Source organism: Lissotriton helveticus, chromosome 2_1 (genome assembly GCF_964261635.1).
Source record: "Lissotriton helveticus chromosome 2_1, aLisHel1.1, whole genome shotgun sequence".
Classification (NCBI taxonomy): domain Eukaryota; kingdom Metazoa; phylum Chordata; class Amphibia; order Caudata; family Salamandridae; genus Lissotriton; species Lissotriton helveticus.
In genome coordinates, this window is record NC_136059.1 from 1,018,255,825 (window position 1) to 1,018,277,217 (window position 21,393).

Sequence of the window (21,393 nt, forward strand, 5' to 3'; positions counted from 1 at the left end):
TTCAGTAAAGCCATTATGGTGCTGTGGAGTTGACAAACTCCCAGTAGCATATACTCTTAATGGCATTACTGCACTTACAAGGTCTAAGAATGTGCTTAGGCCCTGTAGGGGTAGAGGGGTCATGCCGCTGTACCCTCCCCTCTGGTATAATGCACCCAGCTAGAGGGGTGGCTTACCTATGCCAGGACAGTGGTTTGTAATCATGGCACACAGGATGAGTACCATGGCAACTCTTCACTTTGTTCTGCACCAAACCATGCAGCCTGCAATGGCAATGTGTGTGTGTGTATAAAGGTACAGGGCCTCGAAGGGTGGCACAATAAGTGCTGCAGCCCTCAGAGGCCTTCCCTGGTCACAGTGCCCTTGGTACCTATGGTACCTTTCACAAGGGACTTGTGGCCAGAGAGTTGCCAATTGGGTTTTGCAACAGTACAATTTAGGGAAAGAACACAGGCCCTGGGTACCTCAACAGTTTGGCAAAAAGTGGGGGTGAACATGCAAAAAGGGGCAAGTTCCTACACGGAGGGCAGAAAAACTAGCAGAATGGGCAAAACAGGGGGCAGAAAAATGAGCAGTAACGGCCAGACTGGGGAAAGGGAGTTTGAGAAGGAACTAGCAGAAAAAAGAAAACAAGAGACAAAGTAGCAGAAAAGAGCAGAAGTGGGCAAAACAGAGGGCAGAAAAACAAGTAGAAAAGGGAAAACTGAGGATAAGAAAAATTAGCATTACAGGCAAAACCGAGCAAGAAACAAGCAGGGGCGGCACAAACAGAAGGCAGCAGATAGACAGGCAGCAAAGTGTAGCGGACTGTGGGCAAGTTGGACAGGAAAACAGTCACATGGTAAGCAGGCATGAGGACCTGGTAAAAAAATAAAATCTCTGCAAAAATCTATTGAGCTACATTTGAAATCTTGTGGGATACCACCACATCTCAATCTTTGGTGGGCTGAGTGTTAAAGAGCTTGTGCTCATTTAATCAACAGGGACAGGATAGAATCCTTGGACACCTAACAGCAGCTCAACGTCAATACAGAAAAAAGGCAGCACATCACCGCACGTTAAAGAACGTGGAGATTCCCATGAGAAAACCTCAAATGTGGAATTTGTAGAGGAAAACGTTCTAGAGAATCAGATTTGCTAAAGTACAAGTAACCAATTGCAGACCCTTTATTATCAACACATCTAATTCCCACTGATATGCAGATTACTGTTCTCTGACAAGCTTAACTATTCCTATGTAGTATTCATTTTCCTCCCATCTAACAAAATTTTAAGGGGGCAATGTGCACACATTCATTAGGTCTGCAATGTTGATTTACAAAAGAATATCACAAGTTCCTCTGCCCAAAAAGCAGAAGCATATCTTTTGGCCTTTCAAGCAGCACATTCAACATTTTGATGAACAGCAGTCTACATTCAGTCTGGTAGTAACATCACATTTTTCTTCAGAACCACTACTTTTATACGTCAGGTGGTTTGCTTTATCCAGTATACTCGTTTTGGGAAGATACTTTACAATTCATGCACATAACTGTAACTACACTTAGAAGGCATGTAGCTCACACAGAAAAATTGCAAGGTACTATAGTGAGGCCTCATTGTGGTACAGATTTATTATACCTGATTTGAATGATTTGAGATATCTGCGATTAAAACATTAAAATTAGTAAGCCATTTTTCCTTTTTTACATTTAATAAAAACACCTAGTAATGATCAGAACGTTTTTACAGTAAGAATGCTAGCTCCCTTGAACAACTCTATTTTTCAAGGGCAACCAGTGAGAATCCATCTCTTAGGTACAACATTTCACATTCAGCACAAATGTCAACATTTTGTTTGCATTACCAGGTTTTAAAAAGGCAAGAACCTAAGAGTAAGTTCACTTTTCAGTCCTAGTCACAGCTATGATTAATTCTTCAAAAAATGTATAAAACATAGGAATGTGCAGAACCAATCTATCAGTGAAGAAGACCAAAACAGAAAATGCTGCCAACTGCAGAAGACCGTACAGATCTGGTAGAGTAGTTTAGTCTTAAACACTAGCATGGTCAGGATGACAAAGGACGTTTAACAGACAGGCTACGAAGTCCTTGTAGATAGCCTTAATTTCATTTTGAAGATGTATTCCCTTTTAGATACTGCAAGAAATTAGCTAATCTGGCTCCAGAGCAGCTTTGGTGGAGAAGGTCCACATGTTGAAGGAGCACTTTAAAATGAAGAAACAGTTTTTCTCCCAGACGACTTCCGGTGGTGGTGTTTTAAAGTAAATACCTTTCAACAAATCCTCCTGACAAAATATCAGTATCACAGGATGTATAGTGGTTAACAAGAGGGAACTATTCCGATAATAAACAGTTTATTCATGTTCTGAATATGAAGGCACTGCTGAGCTGAGATTAGTATGAAGTTTGAGCCCACTGTGTCCTCTTCAAACTATGTTTCACTAGTGCGATTTTTGTCTAAGCAGCACTCTGTATGGGCATCTACTCCGGTTTTCGAGCAACAAAAAATACACTTTCGTAGATATATTTCATCATGGAAAGATCATTCGCGGTGTAAGTCGATAACACAGTTTCATTCTCCACCTAAAATAGGAAAATAAACTTTAAAAAATAAAATAACTTCCGTACAGTCTTTAAAAAACACAAGTCAAGTTAATTTAAACATGTAATGTTTATACATTCCTTCGTGATAAAACCCACAGGTACACCTAATCAACAAATATGGATAAGAAAGAGACTAAACTAGCTCATTCAGTTCGCTGCTCAGGTCCGTTTGTAACTTGCAACTAATCACCAAGTTGAAATACTTCATAAAGTAACTGTGATGTTACATCACTGTTAGTTACACCTATCTCTCGGAAAGCAGCCTTCTATTTGGCTGCTTGGTGTAACTGAAAAGTGTTTACAATCAACTGGAAAGAGGAAACAGTTTGCCACAGGGTTCAAGGGAGGTGTAAACATCTAGTACTCAGCACAATAGACTTTTTCAGATAAGAATATTTTGGCATTGACTGGAAACATTTCTATGTGCTAAGAACAGCTTTTGAAACTCTACTTGCAGTAATTACATGGAAACCCACCAAAACAACTTGCTTCAATTTGAATGTCTTCGCACCCATCCCCCAAGAACAAATAATAATGTTGGTTAAATGCATCTTTGAATAATTGATCCTCCTCTTCTAGAAAGCAATTTCTTTGGGTAAATGATTAGAGAAGAAATGGATGATCAGTTGGGTAGGGTGTAAGGTCACAGGTCTCTTTTCTTCACCACCTTCTATATCTTCATCATCAAGTATGTATTCAGATAATTCCTCATGAATCTTCTGGGCTTAGACAATACCAAGGCAGTTATCAATGAGGCACTGACAGACAATGTCGACAAGAACACTTACATTGTTAATGTTTTTTTTGGGAAGTGATCGCTTTTTTTTTATTTTTTTAACAGGATTGTGTTTGATGAAACTGTTGTTATTCAGGCAGGAGACCGGTGACAAGTCCGCTGAGGAAGAGGCTTCTTAATTACAGCGCCTTCGTTTTGTCAATTGATGCAACAGTTTAGGAGGTCCTCGATAACTTCGAAAGAGTGGTTGTCAGTAACATTTTGGTAGCAAATGTTTTTTAACCTAGTCATCGACTGAAGAGTCAAGACCATGACCCAAAGGAAAGATAACTGGAACCACAGGACAGCCCTTTGACCTTAACCCTCCCCCCCTATTTATCAGTTTTCTCCATATCTCTTCAATTGTGTTTTTGTACCTTAGATGGGGTGGTAAAGTTTGAAGAGGCACTTCTAAGTGACTCTGCCAAATAAGGAAGCATCTTCCTGGACACAAACACACATTCACATAATTATGCTAAAAGGCAAAAGACTTTCTGAATAAAGGTAATCTTAATAAACAGTCTTTAAAATACTGAAGCATGCAACAAAAAAGTATTCTTTTTAAAGTCTCAGCCTGAGCACAACAAATATTAAGGAACTCCAGTGCTCCAATATTCCTACAATAGACTCCAGCGACTCCAGAGCAGGGTCTGGGAATGGAATAAGACTCCCAGTGGTATTGGAGACAGGAAAAAAGTAACCCTTATTTAAACAGCAGTGCAGAAGGTGTTTTCTGCAAAGAATCATGCGCCCTCACAAGCTGCTTCAAAACCAGGTTATTTCACTAGCATGCAATCTTAGGTAAAGAACAAGTTATTTACCTTCACTAACGCCTTATCTGGCAGAGACTATCTAGCTGCGGATTCTTTACCTTAGAATTATCCTCAGGCGTCAAACTGTATCCGGATGTTTTTGTTAGCAGTACCTCTGCACACTTGTAGGTGGTGGTGTCGTTCAGCTCTGTTTGGCAGTGTCGGTCTACGCCGGGAGAGACATGTGCAGTGCATATATATATATATGTGCCACCTGAGTGTCAGTTTATTTTAGCGACTTTCCACGCCAGGAGAGTGAAGCCACGAAGAAAACGGACCACTGGTGTGAAAAACAATGGCCCTAAAAGGGGAAAAGCCCTGTGACTACAATGAAGTCACAGAGCCAGAGAGGATAGGTGGGTTGGTAAGGAACCGTGAACAGATCAGAGTTTATCAGATAAGGTGTTACCGAAGGTAAGTAACTTGTTCATCTGACAGACGTTTGGACAGATTCCTTTGCTTAGAATAGATATCCAAGCAATAACCTCCACAGAAGTGAATCTGTGAACTGATTCAAACTAAAATGTCCTGCAAGACCGAAAAAGCAAAGTACCCGTCCAGACAGACCAGACTATCCAGGCAATAATGCTTTGTGAACGTGTGTAGAGAAGTCCACTTTGCTACCTGGCAGAGATCCAGGACCGGAACACCATGTGCTAACGCAGTGGTTGCAGCCTTTGCTCTGGTGGAATGAGCACACTAACACTCGGCAGGTTGCTTCTTTGCCAATGCATAGCCGATCTTAATGCAGAGCACGAACAATCACATAGCAGATCTTAATGCAGAGCATAAATCGTCGGGAGATAGTCCGTATCTACACAGCTTTTCCCTTCTTCGCTCCAAATATACCACAAAGAGTTGGTCGTCCATCCGAACTCTTGTGGCGTCAAGGTAGAACGACAATGTTCTTTTTGGGTCCAGACTGTGAAGTTGCTCCTCTTCCATGGAGAGATGTTGTGGAGCTGAAAATGTAGGCAGGGTGATGGACTGGGCAATATGAAAGGGAGTGATGACTTTCGGCAGAAAGGAAGCTCTAGTCTGTAGAACCAGCTTGTCTGGGTAGATGTTCAGGTATGGAGGCTTGGATGAAAAAGCCTGAAGTTCACGGACCCTACAGGAAGATGTTATTGACACCAGTACAGAGCCTGAGAGGACTGTTGTGCAATGGTTCAAACGGGATATACATCAGAAACATTAGGATTAGACTAAAGTCCCACTAAGGCATGATGAGGAGTGAAGGTGGAAATGTGTTGCAAGCCTTTCTAGAACTTATTAAGAACAGCGATTTCAAAAACGATGGCTGATCAGGCAACCACAGAAAGGCTGATATGGCAGAAAGCTATCCCTTTAAGTGCCCACAGCAGAGCCCCGCTGGGCAATGGAAAGGAGAAAAAGAAGGGCCTTGAGAGGTTGGAGCAGAAACAGGGTCAACCTGTATCAATGCACACCATGCCACAAACTTGCCCAAATGGCAGGCGTTTACAGTCTTGGTGGAGAGATGCCTGGCTGCCAAGATAGACTTCAGGCAGAAGATCAAAAGCTGTCAACTGTGGCTGCTCAATCTCCATGCATGAAGGCGAAATATCAACAGACTCGGGTGGAGAACCTTCCCCTGCTGCTGAGACAGAAGATCCTAATGAAGGGGCAGCCTGAGCAGAGGACCGATGGCCATGCTCAACAGTTCAGGATACCAAACTCTCCAAGCCCACTCGAGAACCACAAGGATGACTTGAGACCCAGTCATTTCTGATCTTCTTGAGAACTCTGGGCAAGTGTGGTGTAGGTGGAAAGGTGTACAAAAACTCGACCTCCACTTATGACGAAAAGCGCCACCGAGCGAGAGCCGTCTTGGAAACAAATCTAACGAAGGTTCTCCCCACTGCTGAAAGAGACCTTGCACCACCTACGGTTGGAGACACTATTCGTGATCTGCTAAACATCTTCGGCAGAGCTTGAACACACTGGTGTTAAGAGAGCTTACCAGGTGTTGAACCACCAGCGACATGCCCCGACGTTCCAGCCATGTCCAGACATGCAAGATCTCTTGAGAAAGTGTCCATGACCGCACCCCGCCTTGTTTGCTGCAGTACCACATGGAGGTGGTGTTGTCTGTGAGCATCTTTACTAGCCTTCCTTTGATGGAGGGAACAAAGGCTTTTAATGGCAGCCGGATCGCCCAGGGCTCCAGAAGGTAGCTGTGGAGTCCGGATTCCTCCGGAGACCAAAGGCATCTGATGTCCACCTCCCCAAGATTGCCGCTCCATCCCAGGAGTGATGCATCTGTTATCACTGAGAGATCTGGTTGGGGAAGGAAGAGGGGTCTGTCACTAACCCAATTGCAGATCGTTAACCACCACTACAGATCTTTTGCAGTGTCCTCTGAGATCTGGACCAAGTCGGAGAGATTCCTCTGATGTTACGCCTACAGGAACTTCAGGTCCCACTGCAGAGCCTGCATATGCCAGCAGGCATGTCTCACAAGCAAGATGCATAAGACCATGAGTCCCAGAAGCCTCAGAGTCGGTCTCACCGAAATACAGGATAGAGGATGAAACATCTGTATCCTTGCCTGAAAATCATTGACTCGTCGTTCAAGAGGATAAGCCTGAAACCGCACAGAGTTCAGAACAGCTCCAATGAGAAGGAGAGTCTGAGATGGAATTGCACATGATTTCGGAACGTTGACAGTGAACCACAGCGAATGAAGGAGATCTGTCGTACTCTGGAGGTGGGAGACAACTGCCTGAGGCGACCTGGCGTTCAACAGGTAGTCATCAAGATAGGAAAAGACTGGCATCCCTGATATCCGCGGATGAGCGGCCACCATCACCATGGTGAACACCCGAGGGGCACTTGTAAGGCCAAAGGCGAGTACGGCAAACTGAAAGTGCTCGTGGCCCACCGTAAACCGCAGGTAAAGCATGTGGGCAGGCAGTCAAATGCTACCATACAGTCTCCCGGGTCCAGGGCAGACAGGACTAAAGTGAGCGTAAGCATTTTTAACTTCCCGAGGAAGAAATTGAGAGGGTGCAGGTCTAGGATAGGGCGAAAGCCACCGTTCATATTCAGCAGCAGAAAATAGTGGTAATAACATCCACGACCTACTTCTTGTGTCGGAGCCCTCTCCACGGCTCCCTTGGCCAAGAGAGCAGTCATTTTCTGTTGGAGCAAGGAGAGATGGCCCAACATCAGCCTGTCGCAAGCAGGTGGCATGGGTGGAGGTGTAGTCATGAAGGAGAGGGAGCAGCCCCTTTGGATAATTTGAAGAACTCAACGGTTTGATGTTTTTGACCTCTAGGTCATGTTGTATCCTGCCTCCTACTGGGTGCCCATGATAGTGAGAGGGGATTGAAGGCTGCTGAGAAAGAGGGAGCTGGAATGAACTGGCCCAACCTCTGACTGCTAGACACACATGGCCTGTGGGTACCGCATCCTCGGCCACGCAGAGACTGGGAAGCTTGCACACCGGGATGGCTGGGCGTGAAAAGACCCAGAGGAATTCCCTTTCATGGCCGCAAAAGGTGGACTGGGGTTGGTGAGGGACCATGGAAAGGCCCAAAGACTTGGCCGTAACCCTGCTGTACTTAAAGTACTCCAGCGCTGAGTCCACCTTGTCTCCGAAGAGACGAGAACCATCAAAAGGCATTTCCATAAGTGATAAAATAGTGATAAAATGAGATTGATACCAACACATGGGGCTTGCAATTTTTGCTTTTACATTCTTTCATCTTTGCACTATTACTTATAGGTCGAGATTGGCTTGACAGTTCTAAAACAATAAATAACACTATAATGAAACCATGCTCATTATTATTGGTTATATAGAGCTCACACCAATCTTTGCTCTTATAAATATGTCCATTCCGTATAATTCCTGAAAATTAATAACAGCAGGTAGACTATTTTACTACCCCATTTGACTATCAAAATATTCAAATACGGTGGCTAAGCGGCCGTGAAGAATGGCCGCTGCTTAACCGGGCTCTTCCCGACCTGAGGCGCTAAACTGTTTTGCAGCCTACTTCCCCGGACACTAGCCCTCCCGTGGTGTCCGCTGGACTCAGAATATACCTACTCTTACTTCGAATGTCAACACAGATGCACAGCTGTTTAATGACTGGATCGGGAATATGGTGTCATCCATTGCACCGGCAACACACGCAATATCCAAGCGGGATTCCCCTTCCGCTCCCTGGTTCTCACAGGACCTCAGAGTAGAGAAGGCAGCGTGTAAGAGGCTGGAGAGGCTTTGGAGGGCAAACTACAGGCCCCTAGAAAAAGCCCGATATAAGGAAGCATCCAAAAAACTGCAGAAGGCCGTTAGAAAGGCACAAAAACTGTTCTATGCAGAATCAATTCAGCAGGCAGAACACTCGAGTAAAGAAATCTTTAAGGTGGTACAGTCCTTCTTTAAACCCAGGTGTATTGAGAGGGAGGTTCCCCCGTCGACCACTCTGTGCGATAGCATTTCAGATTTCTTTGACTATAAAATTATGCAAGTCTATGAGTCCTTCGGGCCAGAGAAGAAAACAGTGAAATCGGACCTGGCTGTCAAAGTTGTGGATGGTGAAACTTTGGCACAATTCCAGCCGATAGCTCTGAGCGTGGTTATGCAGGAATTAAGCCGCTGTAAGTCAGGGTCACCCGACGACCCTTGTCCACCTAAACTCTGGAGCACTATAGCTGACTTTGTGGCTCCCACAATACAGCAGATTTGGAATATGTCCATCTCCTCCGGGGTGTTTCCGAAGTTATGGAAACATGCCACTCTCCTGCCGCTAAAGAAAAAACCAAATGGGGATCCAAGGACCTTAGTAATCTTCGTCCGATTTCTCTGATGGCAGCGCCGGGTAAAATGTTGGAGAAAGTAATCCAGCGCCAGCTAAGTAAATTCATTGAAGAAAACAGGATATTGCATGAGACGCAATCGGGCTTTAGGCCCGGCTTCAGCACTGAGACAGCACTAATTGAGGTGGCAGAGTCAGTAAGGTGGACGATGGATTCAGGAGACTCAGCGATGCTGGTGCTCCTGGATCTGTCCGCCGCTTTTGATACGGTCGACCACGCTAGGCTGCTGATGCGACTGGCTGAGATAGGCATCCAGGACCAGGCACTGGGGTGGATACAGTCGTATCTGACTCGGAGAACACAGAAGGTGGCGCTGGGGCCAATTTCCTCAACACCCAAGGTCCTCAGCTGTGGCGTCCCTCAGGGGTCGGCACTTAGCCCACTATTATTTAATATATACCTGGCTCCACTTTTTACGTTGATTGCCAATTGGGGGGTCAAGGCAATCTCATATGCCGACGACACCCAACTGGTGTTTCCATATTCGGAGGTGTCGGAGGCGTCCTTTTCGAGTTTCAAGGGATGTCTCCAAGATGTTGCATGCTAGATGAACACAAACAAATTAAAACTTAATGCAAACAAGACGGAAGTGATCTTTTTTGGCATAGGCCCCCTCCACCCTCAGAACTTTGGTGGCCGGCAGAGATGGGACGGGCCCCTTCGCCTAGCCATACGGCAAAAAATCTGGGGGTGCGGTGGTATGACAGTTTGTCCTTTGCCTCGCACATCCAGCAAGTAGTTGGCTGCTGTCTGAGTAAGCTGAGGAATCTTCGCAAGATTCTGCGACTCCTACCAGAGAGCTGCCGAAAAACAGTAATCCATGATACAGTGACATCTAGGCTGGATTACGCAAACTGCCTCTATCTGGGCTTACCTAAGTACCTAATTCAGCGGTTGCAACTGGTCCAAAATGCGGCTGCGAGGCTGTTAATGCGGATCCCTTTCAAGCATTCGGTCTCTCCGCACCTTCTTTCACTTCACTGGCTACCAGTAGCCAGTAGAATCAAATTTAAGGCACTTACGCTAGCCTTTAGAGCTCTGTATGGCACCTGCCCAAATAATCTGAAAACTCGACTGCCGAGATATACCCAGGCCCGCTCTCTTCGCTCCAACTGCCGCGTTCAGCTTGCAGTTCCACGAGCAAAAAGGGCTCGGTTGGGTGGACGAACTTTTTCTGCCAATGTGGCGGCACTCTGGAACATCCCGCCCCCAGCGCTTCAGCACGCCCCCTCCGAGCTCTGCTTTAAGCGGATGATGAAGACCTGGCTTTTCACCCAATCGCGGTAGGCGCTAATACTCTAGTCCTCATGGTCAAACCTGTTCTTTTTAGCGCCGGGACACCTCCTTGTGAGGTAGCTGTTCGCGCTTTATAAAATGCCGTATTATTATTATTATTATTATTATTATTAGCCGACACCCCCGTGAAGGCTGTGAAGCGATCGGCTGGCGGGCGGCTTGCCGTTTCCCGGACGTTCGGGCGCTCGGCAGAGGAGGCGCCTGAGCGAGACAAGATGGAGGTCCCGAGGCGCTAGAAAGAGCGCGATCCCTGGGCCTTGGACATCTCCTGACGGCTTCCCCCCTCCGCCGGGTTGGTTGTGGAGGGAGGCTTGGCTGTGTTAGGCACTGCGGGGGCTCCGCTCTTAAATTGGAGGGGCGGTGACCGCTCGCTGCTACTGGCAGAGGTGAGAGAGACGGCCCCGGGGCAAGGAATAAAATTTAGGTCCCGGCTTTGCGGCCTGCCTGCGAGTGGGCGGAGCGACGGCGGAGAGGCACTGCGCCAGCGGGGGTGAGAGGCGACGTGGCCCGCGCTGCCCCCCGCAGCCTACATATCACGCCCCGGGGCACGCATGGTAGGGTGACCAGATTTTTTAAGCCAAGAACCGGGACATTTCACAAAAATAGAAGAGGGACTACAGTTTTACTTCATGCCAACGCACATAATGACAGCGCTCCTCAGCAGCGAATTACAAGAACAGGCACTTAGAACATCCATGAAGTGCCACTTTTGAACCCAGGAGCTTGCCTGGTAATTAAGTTACTTTCTTGAAACAATTGCTAACTATTCCTGCTTTGTAAAACCTAAAAATGCACCTAGGCAGTTATCGGCCATCCCTCTGAGAACCGGGACCTGAGCTGAACTTCATGAGGTCTCCTGGGACAGCTGGTGAAGAGCGGGGACCGTCAGGGCAGATCCGGGATGCCTGGTCATCCTGATGCATGGTCCAAGACCTCCTGATATCCCCTAAAAGTGCTCCATCTGGATCTGGATGGCCTCCTGGAAAACGGCCCCTTGGCAGTGTCTGAGACGCATTGTGACACCGGGGGACTGCTGAGGCCTGTTGGGCGACGAGCGGGTCTCCTAATTTGCCCTCTCCTCTTCCGCCTTGCTCGGACCGAGCCGGGCTGGACTGTCAGGCGGAGACTGGATTGGCCCCTTCCCCTCCCCCCTCCTTGGTGAACTGTACGGGGCTGGGGCTGTGTCGAGCAGCTAAAGGACCTGAGGGAGTGAGGAGTATCCACCGGCATGTGTTTTGCAGAGAGACACTTACTGTTCCTACAATACTGGAAGCCGGTGGCAGCGCATTGACGCGTTTTCTTTGTCGCACTTCCTTGACTAGCCTGTTGCGGAGGGGTGAAAATGGCGACGGGCAACAGGAATTCCAAGACTAACGCCCAGGCACGGCTCTCAAAGTATGCATGGCAGCAGGGTGGAGAGAAAGTTGAATCGCCCAAACCGGACAAAGACGGAGCGAAGGGGTCGTCTCCACAGCTGAAAGAACCCACGCTCCATGATGTTCTGGCAGCTATCGGGGAAATGCGCACGTCTATGGACTCTGTGACAACAGATATCGCTGCTGCGTGCAGATTTCAAGCAGACGAATGAAAAAGTGCGCGAACTCAAGGTGGTAACGGCGGCACTCCTGGAAGATACCTCCGAGCTTCAACGCCAAATGTCGGACATGGATAAACGCCAGACTCGTATGGCACAGCAGCTCGATGACTACGAAGGAAGGGCCCGTCGCAACAACATTTGAATTCTTGGGGTCCCGGAAAAAACGGAGGGGCAGGCGGCCGACCTTTATGTGGAGGAATTGATCACACAGCATTTGAAGCCCAAGTCGCTGTCTGCATACTTCTCCATAGAACGGGCCCATAGAGTGCCGGGTGGGCGGCCCAAAGTAGGGGCCCCTCCCAGACCTAATATTGCCAGAGTCTTTAATTTTCGGGACCGTGACAATATGCTCCTAACTGCTAGAGCGGTCCCCCCGTTAAAGATTGACAACTATGAGGTTTCTTTCTTCCCGGATTTCACGGCTCGGGTCCAGGCGCAGCGACGCAGCTTTCAGGCGGTGAAACAGGAACTGCGGGGCAGAGATCTCAAGTACGCAATGCTATTTCCAGCGAAATTGAGAGTCGAGAGGGATGGTAAATCCTGGTTTTTTGAATCGCCGGAGGCAGTCTGGGACTGGCTTGACGGATGGACTAAAGTCGGAGGTAAACCAGATAGACGCCACGGCGCACCGGAGCGGGGCCCTAGAAATGAGCTGGAGTCAACAGCGATGGAGGACCTAGGGGCCAGTGACCTCTCGGAACAGGAGTGAGGGACACAAGAGACTTCGGAGAGGATTGCCTTGAGGGCCACTCGCAAGTATTGGGGGGGGGGGGGGGTCGAGCTGTCAGTGGGGGATGCCACTGGGAGAAGGGGATTGACTGTAGTGATTCCGGGTGTATAATGTGGTGAAATGTATTTACTTAGACATATTGTGACGACTTTTCATAGGCAAAAAGTCTCGATTGCGGGTTGCATCGTCCTGACCTTAATTAGATACTTATGCCGAGGGTGGGGGGGGACCGGTTTGCCTCTACATAGATAGTACGGGTGGGAAAGACTTAGGCACTCTGCCGAGTTGGGGGGTGGGCAAGTTGTAGTCCACAGGCAGGGGAGCAGGGAGGGGGGTGGAGGGGAGTCTGGGGGAGGGGGGGGGGGGGGGTTCAGGGTGGGGTGTTTCAGAGATACTGGTGAAAATGACTAATGGTTATGTGCAAATTTGGATTGCATTGTTTGTGGGGGGGAAGGGTTGGTTGCACTCTGTTTTGTGTTTTGGTTTGGGACAGTACTTCAAGAATGCAAGTGATTACATGGAGGGACTGCTGTTGAGCTTTCAGGGAAGTTTTACTCATGATGGCGGATGGGGTCTTGGCTGACAGAACATCAAACGATAGTGCCCCGAATAGGACTCCAATACCCCCCCTGACCCTACTCACATGGAATGTACGAGGTCTAGGAGATAAAATCAAAAGGGGGTTGGTACTGCAGTATGTGCGTAGGGCAGCCCCAACACTGGTACTACTACAAGAAACGCATCTGGTGGGATCGACATGCAAGGCCTTGGATCGATGGGGGTACACGATGGTGGTACACTCAGAGTTCTCCTCCGGTTCTCAGGGGGTGGGAATCTTGATGTGTGGAAGTTCACCCGTGGTGGTGCAGCAGGTATGGAAGGATGCAGGCGGGCAATTTGCAGTGATTTCCTGCCTATGGGAAGGGAAAAGATTTAATGTGGTATCGGTGTACATTCCCCCTGCCCTGCACTCAATAGCACTCCCCGCCCTCAGTGCGTTTCTGCTCGTGCTCCCAGAGGGTGAACTCATAATGGGCGGAAACTTTAATGCAATTCTTGATGTAGAACTTGACCGCCATCCCAACAGGACGACAGGAGTGAACAAGGCGAGGCTGAAAGGCTATATAGAAGCTATGGGTCTTACGGATGGGTGGAGGTTCAGGCACCCCGGGGAGCGCGGCTATACCTTTTACTCAGGGGTACACAATAGTCTGTCTCGCATTGACCACTTCTTTGTGTCTACCGACTGTTTGTCGCACATAATGGATGTGAAAATAGGACCGGGGGGTATCTCAGATCATTCTCCGCTTTGCATGAGATACACCTCACACTTAAAAACCCGTAGGCAAATTTTCCCGATCTCACCCCACTATTTACAGATTTCTAAAATTAGACGGGACTTGATTGCAACTACAACAAATTATTTCCAAGAAAATGTCACTTCCGTGGACTCCCCAGGGGTCCTCTGGGAAGCATATAAAACGGTGCTAAGAGGTCAGGCGATAGCTTCCATAACAGGCCATAAGCGGACGGTACAGGAAGACCTGATAACGTTAGAGCGAGACCTGGCTTTTCTGCAGGCCCAGCACGATCTAGCTCCTACCGAGGAGACGCAGAGTCAATTATGCCTTAAGCAGGAGGAATTCACGGAGTATCAGCGGGTGCAGGTCCGACAAAGGCTCACACGCACTCAGCATATTGTATACGAAGTAGGCGATAAGGCAGGGAGGCTTCTAGCGTGGCTTGACGGAAAGGACAGGGCTCGGACGACAATAGCACAGCTCCGTTCTGCCGGTGGTGAAGTACATACTTCCCCCTCGAACATAGTAAACACTTTGGCTGACTATTTTAAGGAGGTTTACACATCCTCTTCGGAGGAGGCACAGACCTACATTAAAGATATTAAGATGCCTTCCCTTTCCGAGGAGGACGCTGTTCTTCTGGAGTCTGACTTTACAATTGATGGTCATAAACGCTATCCATTCCCTGCAGTCGGGTAAGGCTGCGGGACCAAATGGTATCCCGATAGAACTATACAAGCACTTCTCGGATCATATAGCTCTGCATCTATTGCACATGTTTAATGATAGTTTGGCCGTGGGGGAACTACCCAGGGACCAACGAACTGCAACGATTATAGCCATACCAAAACCCGGTAAGCCCCCAGACGATTGCGCGTCATATCGCCCTATTTCGCTATTAAATGCGGAAGCCAAAATACTAGCCAAAATGATCGCTGCACGCCTAACCCCACATTTAGAGACTCTGGTGCATCCGGACCAATACGGATTCATGCCAAACAGGAGCACTGCTCTGAATCTCCGTAGAGTTAACGCGGCCATGGCACAGATCCCAGTCCTGTCGAAACCGGCTGTGATACTGTCCTTAGACGCGCGAATGGCCTTTGATATGGTCGAGTGGCCGTATCTCTTCGCGGTGCTGCGACATCTTGGCTTTCGGCTGAAGTTTTGCGCGTGGGTCCAACTTTTGTATAAGAATCCACTGGCACATGTTGTGGCCAATGGCCATATTTCCAGGGATTTCCGGCTGGGTCGTGGTACGCGTCAGGGATGTCCCCCGTCGCCTCTGTTATTTGCGTTGATTCTGGAACCCTTGGCAGCGTGGATACGACGAGATCCCATGATTAGGGGTCTTCATTGGACTGAATCATGGGAGGACCGCATATCACTATATGCTGATGATGTTCTTCTTTACTTGACTCGACCCAGGCGTTCTCTCATAGTCCTCCTTGACATTTGTAAGATTTTTGGGAGGGCCTCTGGATATACCATCAACTGGGCCAAGTCTGTGTTGTTTGTCCTTCATGGGCCCCCACCAGCCCTCCAGACTGACTGCCCCTTAAGGGTTACTGAGGGACCATTTAAATATTTTGGTGTGTGGGTGACAACGAATCGGGAGCTTTTCTATAGTCATAATTTGCTGCCTCCACTGGAGCGACTTTGCACGGATGTGAGGCATTGGCATACCCTACCACTGACCCTGCTTGGAAAAGCTGCTTTATTTAAAATGATGATGCTGCCACGGTTTCTATACATCCTAGAGAACACCACGTTCCTGGTGCCACCGAAATACTTCCAGACCATAAATGCATTGGTCGCAGGTTTACTCTGGGGGGACAAACCTCCACGTATTTCCCGACTAAAGTTGGTACGGAGCTGGTACGATGGAGGCATTGCGCTTCCTGATGTTCAGTTATATTACTGGGCTTCGCAACTTAACATCGTGAATCACTGGCTCCATGCCCCGCAGACAGAGCCTGCGTACAAAGCGGACAGGTATGACCTTGGGGGCGGAGGAGTGATGACAGCGCTCTACGATCCCCGGAGTGTAGCAGCCCTGGTGGGCCCTACGGCCCATACGGTGCAGCTCTGGCACATGGCGTCAAAGCGTCTCACATGTCAAAACATGATCATGCAGATGACACACCTTTGGGTGTCCCGCCGCATTGGCCATCTTTGTAATAGTAAGGGATTTGAGGCCTGGGACCGTATAGGTATCTCGACGATTGGAGACATATATAGACGAGGCAAGGTCCTTACTTTTGACCAGCTAGCGGAACAATTCGCCCTAGTGGAGACAGAACGTTTCCCCTATCTGCAAATCACTCATGCTCTGCGATCCATACTCCCGGCAGCGGGAAGACTACCCGAATCCACTCCCCTGGAGGATAGACTGCTTACGGAACACATGCTTCATAGGGCGACCTCACTGGTTTATTGTAAGCTAATTAATAATATGCCTGACCTTATGGATAGACTTAAAGTAGCCTGGGAGACAGACTTGGGGGAGCTTGACGAATCGGATTGGCAGACCGCGCTAGCCTCCCCTCGGGTGGTTGCTGTGTCATCACGGCTCAGACTGTTACAATTAAAAGTCCTACACAGAATTTACTACACTAGGGTCACGCTACATAAGGTAGGCAGAGCTGTACACCAATATTGCCTTAGAGGCTGCGGAGAGAAGGGAACGTTCTACCATACTGTCTGGGAATGCCCTGTGATAGCTCGCTATTGGATCAAGGTACTGCGTACTATATCACAGGTGATTCATGTCTCGTTACTTCCTGAGCCGCGACGGTGTCTCTTGAACATTTGGGAGCCTAATGACCTCAGTGGCCCCCTGCAAGCGTGGGCAACGTTGGGTATTATGTATGCTAAACGGAATGTGGCCAAGGACTGGGGATCCGCTGTGTCTCCAGAGCTTAGAAACTGGAGCAAGGATTTGGACTCCTCAATGATTGCAGAAAGGATGGTATATTTACATAGGAAATGTCCGCAAAAGTGGGGGGCAATTTGGAGGCACTGGAATGAATATAGAGGGAATATTTGTGAACCACCCCAGTTGGAAAGTGATACTGATTCAGAGGATTAGACAAGAGAGAAGAAGGTAGCGGGATTGTGGGGTCGATACGGAAGAGAAGTGTTGATTGTGATGAATGTTTTCTTTTGTGAGCTCATAATGTGTCCACCATGTGTCATCAACTTGCCTATGAACGACTGCTGAGTATAATGTAACCCTTGTAACTGTCCACTGTTTACTTTTATTATCAATAAAAAAAATAAAAAAAAATATTCAAATACATTTATAGGCTGCATTTTGACCAGAAACCTCGGTCACTTATAACATTACATATGCTGCAGCCTGACTATACCCATCAGGTTTTTAGAATCCTCCTCTAATTACTTATAAGTTTTAAGTGTTGAAGAAATCCGGCAATTACTTCATTGCATTAACTTGCAGCGCGACTAGATAACTACTGGCAACACAATCTTGCTGCCGATGCCATCGCGCATCATGACTTGTGCTGACTCTGCCAGTACCGTATCGGGCGCGCATGCGCGGAAGAATGGTGGCCCATCCGTGAGCATGCGCGGCGGATGGGTGTCCTGATTCCGGCTTCTCTACGAGGAGAGCGCTCTCTCTCGGCGCATGCGCACAGGGTTGCTAATCAAGTCAGCAGGCGCAAACAACGCAGGGACGACCAATAATTTGGCGCGTCACCAACTTAGCCAAAGAGGATTGGTCGAGTATTTAATACAGACCAATCTGGCCAATCAACGGGAGTATAAGAGAAGAGCTTGACCTGCCGTCGGTACCTCCTCCACTGCACGAAGATCGGAACGAGGTACCAACGGACAGGTAAGAGGCTCTATGTATAATCTGTTGACTGTTTGTGTAATGTCAAATGGAGTTCTCTAATTTTTGACTAAATATTGGGCCAACCCAGAGCACACATATATATATATATATATATATATATATATATATATATATATACATTTTTTAACTAAGAAACCACAGGCATACACTAAATTTGGCCAATACTTGTATATACCTGATTGCCATCAACATACATACTAAGGATGGGCTCTTACTGTTTGCTTGTTGCCCTTTGGTCCCCTCTTTTTCCATTACAAGAAGGTACAGACCATGAATGTAGCTGCATCAGTATAACATATAGAGAAATTTTAAGATTACTGATGTAGAGCACCAGTCTATATGAACTTAGATTAAGACACCATTCAACCGTATGCACCTCAGATTTAACTATACTTGTCAGGTGCCAGCCTATTATCACTCGTGGTGTGGAGCGCCATGGTTTTAGCCCTTTTGATTAAGGTTTCTTCTAAAAAAAAAAATCGATTTTGGAGTACAAACATTTGGATATAAGGAGGATGGGACACTCACCTCTTTTTCCTTGTTTTGCCTACGAATAGAGCGGGGCCTCCATCACCGAGCAGTCGCCGGTTGAGGTGAGGCATACTCCCACACAAAGCTGGGTGAGTACGAACTTATTGATAAAAATATAAAATTGCCTTAACAAAGTTACATAATGAACTGGCATTGTCGATCACAATTGTAAATCGACTTCTTTTGACTTTCGAAGCTCTAAGTTTTTCTTTCCACCATTTTTAGCTTGATCCTTGCACTTATAAAGCTTTTGTGTTTCAGGAACGAAGAAAATGTTCTCACCTACATACACATGAGAATCATGTCGGGTAGGGTGGTAATAAACCACTGATTTATTATTTTTCTTCTTTTGTGTGCAAATCACTATGTATACATTTCTACATTCATTGCTTTCCTTGCAGTAGCATTTCCCACAATCATTAGGTCCTGAAGAAAGCCGGGCAAGGCTGCCACACGGCTGAAACATGTCGACCTCACTACTCGCCGGGAGATAGTACATTTGCTATACACTATCAGGCGATCTATTTTTATCCTATGACATGTGGACAATACCTAATAAACTTCATTTTTTGTCCTCATAGCCATTTTTAACTGCAACTGTTTTTCACGAGCACTGCACTCCATCAGTTGTCTCATACCTTGAACAACTACTTTGGCTGAGAATACTGAGAGATTTTGGTATCTATTTATGTTAGTCTTAGTGCAACATTTGGACACATTTGACCTTTCTCTCATAGTCTTCCAAATGACGAAGTTCCGCCAAATGGGTAGGCTGATGGAGACTTCTCTCTAGCTAAGTATTGGGCAGGCTATTCGCATCTGGTGGACGGTTTTCTTAGAGCTGATCAGGTTGTTTTGTCATAAGCAACAGACTGACCTTCTCCTGGTATTTCTACAAATTTCCACAAGTGAACCTTGGACATTCCCAGAAAAGCCAGTTGTCCTCAGCCAGGCATGCTGCATTAAGGCCAGAGTTGATGAAACCACTCTGCCTAGCGAGTCGGTGGTATCCCGTCCACATCCGATTGTGAACTTAGCTGCATCTCTTCAGTCAGCATAGCTGGGGAAGGTGTGTCACAGGCCTCCTCCGGAACAATGGGCAGCACCTGCGCAACCAAACTTCAGTGCCAAGCTGACTGCAGAAAACATTTTCTTGCCCAAGTTGTTTAGACTGTTGGAGTTCCTATCCGGTGGGGCGGTAGGGAATGCCCATGGATTTTCAAAGGAATCAGAGGCTTGCACAGCCCAGCTCTCTGGGGTAAGGTGTTGAGTGAGGAACTGGGGTCTCTTGGGGCAGGGCGGTGGCAACTGCCCTGTTCACAGGAGCCCGTGCTAAAGCTTGGACCAAGTCCTAAGCAGGACTGCTTCATTAAAAGGGTGAAGCTGTTTGGAGTGGTCACCCCCAGCTGAAGATGTTGGTCTTGACTGCCACAGAATGAAAATGAAGGTGGAGGACCTCAGCCGCCCTTCTCACCACCATAGAAAAAGTATGCTTCCTCCTCTATACCTATGGTAGGGGGATAAAGCATGCCAGTATTTGGGGAGATGTCAAGTCCACTAGCCTCCACCAAGTTCTCCCACCAGTCAATGTTGGGATCTAGAGGCTGGTATTCTGCAGGGTACAGCAAATCCTCCCAATACTCCCTAAGTCCTAGCCCATAAGAGTAGTGCTCAGGCTCCAGCCAGGAAGGCATGGCTCCAATCTGTGCCAGTCAGCCTCGGACACTGCCTTTCCGGCTCAAATTCAGAGTTGGGGTTAAAAATGGGGATGGCACAGACATGGGCAAAGGACCAGCACCAGGGAAAGTCTATGTGGTATGAAAGGCGCCGGTCCGGATGCAGGGCCAGACCCTGCCGGCAGGGAACAAGGAGCGGTCCCTTGTGTATCTACGGGGTCCAACAGCGTGCTGGCAGAGACAGGCTACTCAAATATGAGGCGCATGGCTTAAAACTCTAGAAATTGAGCTGTGGTCACTCTGACTTCCAGTAACTTATCGAGGTTTCCCACGACTTACGAGGACCCCCATTGAGGACCTGTATTCCTATTATAACTGAATTGCCCGTTATTTTGACACCGCAGCAGCGGCTACCGGGAGTGGCTATCGTGGAATTACATTTGCGCACCATTGAACCTACTCTGGCGTCCCCGGTGTGGGCATTCTGTATATATGTAATTGTTAGGCAATCATTTTGTGGTCCTGAGGATGAACCTTGTATTGTAATTGGGTTCGAAACGTCGACCTTAATACACTAAATGCATATTTATCCTGTGGTTTATTAATTGCATATGTGTATATTTTGGATTGTCTGTGTAGGATTTATGATATTCAGACTGTCATAATTTGCCTAAATATTCTTCTGTCCGTCTTCCCTTGAGTGTGTTAGTTGGGCACCGGCTGGTGTCCCACTTGTATTACACTTATTTTTTATGTACTTTATGCATTGGAAATTAAACTGTCCGGCTGGACATTGGATATAGAACTATTCAGTCTATATTTATTGAAATTCATTATAGTTTTTTGGTCTAGGGACATTGTCTCTGTTAATACATAACCACCCATGGTCCCAAGCTTACTACACCTTTGGGTACCCTTGTGTTATATACATAAAAGGTTTCAAATGATGGCGCTCCCTAGTCTCGTCAGATTATGAACTTTGAATTATGTTAGCCATGATTATGTCTGTTTTATATTCATTATCTTATGTTTAATTTTGTTGTTATAGGTCATCTACTGTTGGCACATATAGCCAAGTCCTATATCAAACAATATCATGTTTTGATGTATCAAAAGAATTTAGGCCATGTGTGAATGAACTTGTGTGCATGATTAGCCTTCCAAATCCCTTGCATCACCAGCAGTTGTATGATGTGTAGGCAATCTATCAATGCTCCAATATCAGGATCTATAATTGCATATGTTTTCTCTCCATGTTTAAATAATTTAAACTCTTACAACATAAAATAATTTAAAAATATATATTTTTCTAATAATTTTTTGCTCATTCTTGGTCTTTC

General features: G+C 47.1%; 1 protein-coding gene across 1 annotated transcript in view; it reads right to left on the reverse strand.

Moving 5' to 3' along the window:
- Positions 1-1,588: 1,588 nt before the first annotated feature.
- Positions 1,589-21,393, reverse strand: part of LOC144818412 (carnosine N-methyltransferase-like) — a 187,232-nt gene continuing 167,427 nt past the window's right edge. Inside the window, exon 8 of the mRNA XM_078675786.1 lies at positions 1,589-2,586. Within this exon, the coding sequence (XP_078531912.1) occupies positions 2,485-2,586 (102 nt within the window). The 3' untranslated portion in view covers positions 1,589-2,484. The remainder of the gene's footprint in view (positions 2,587-21,393) is intronic.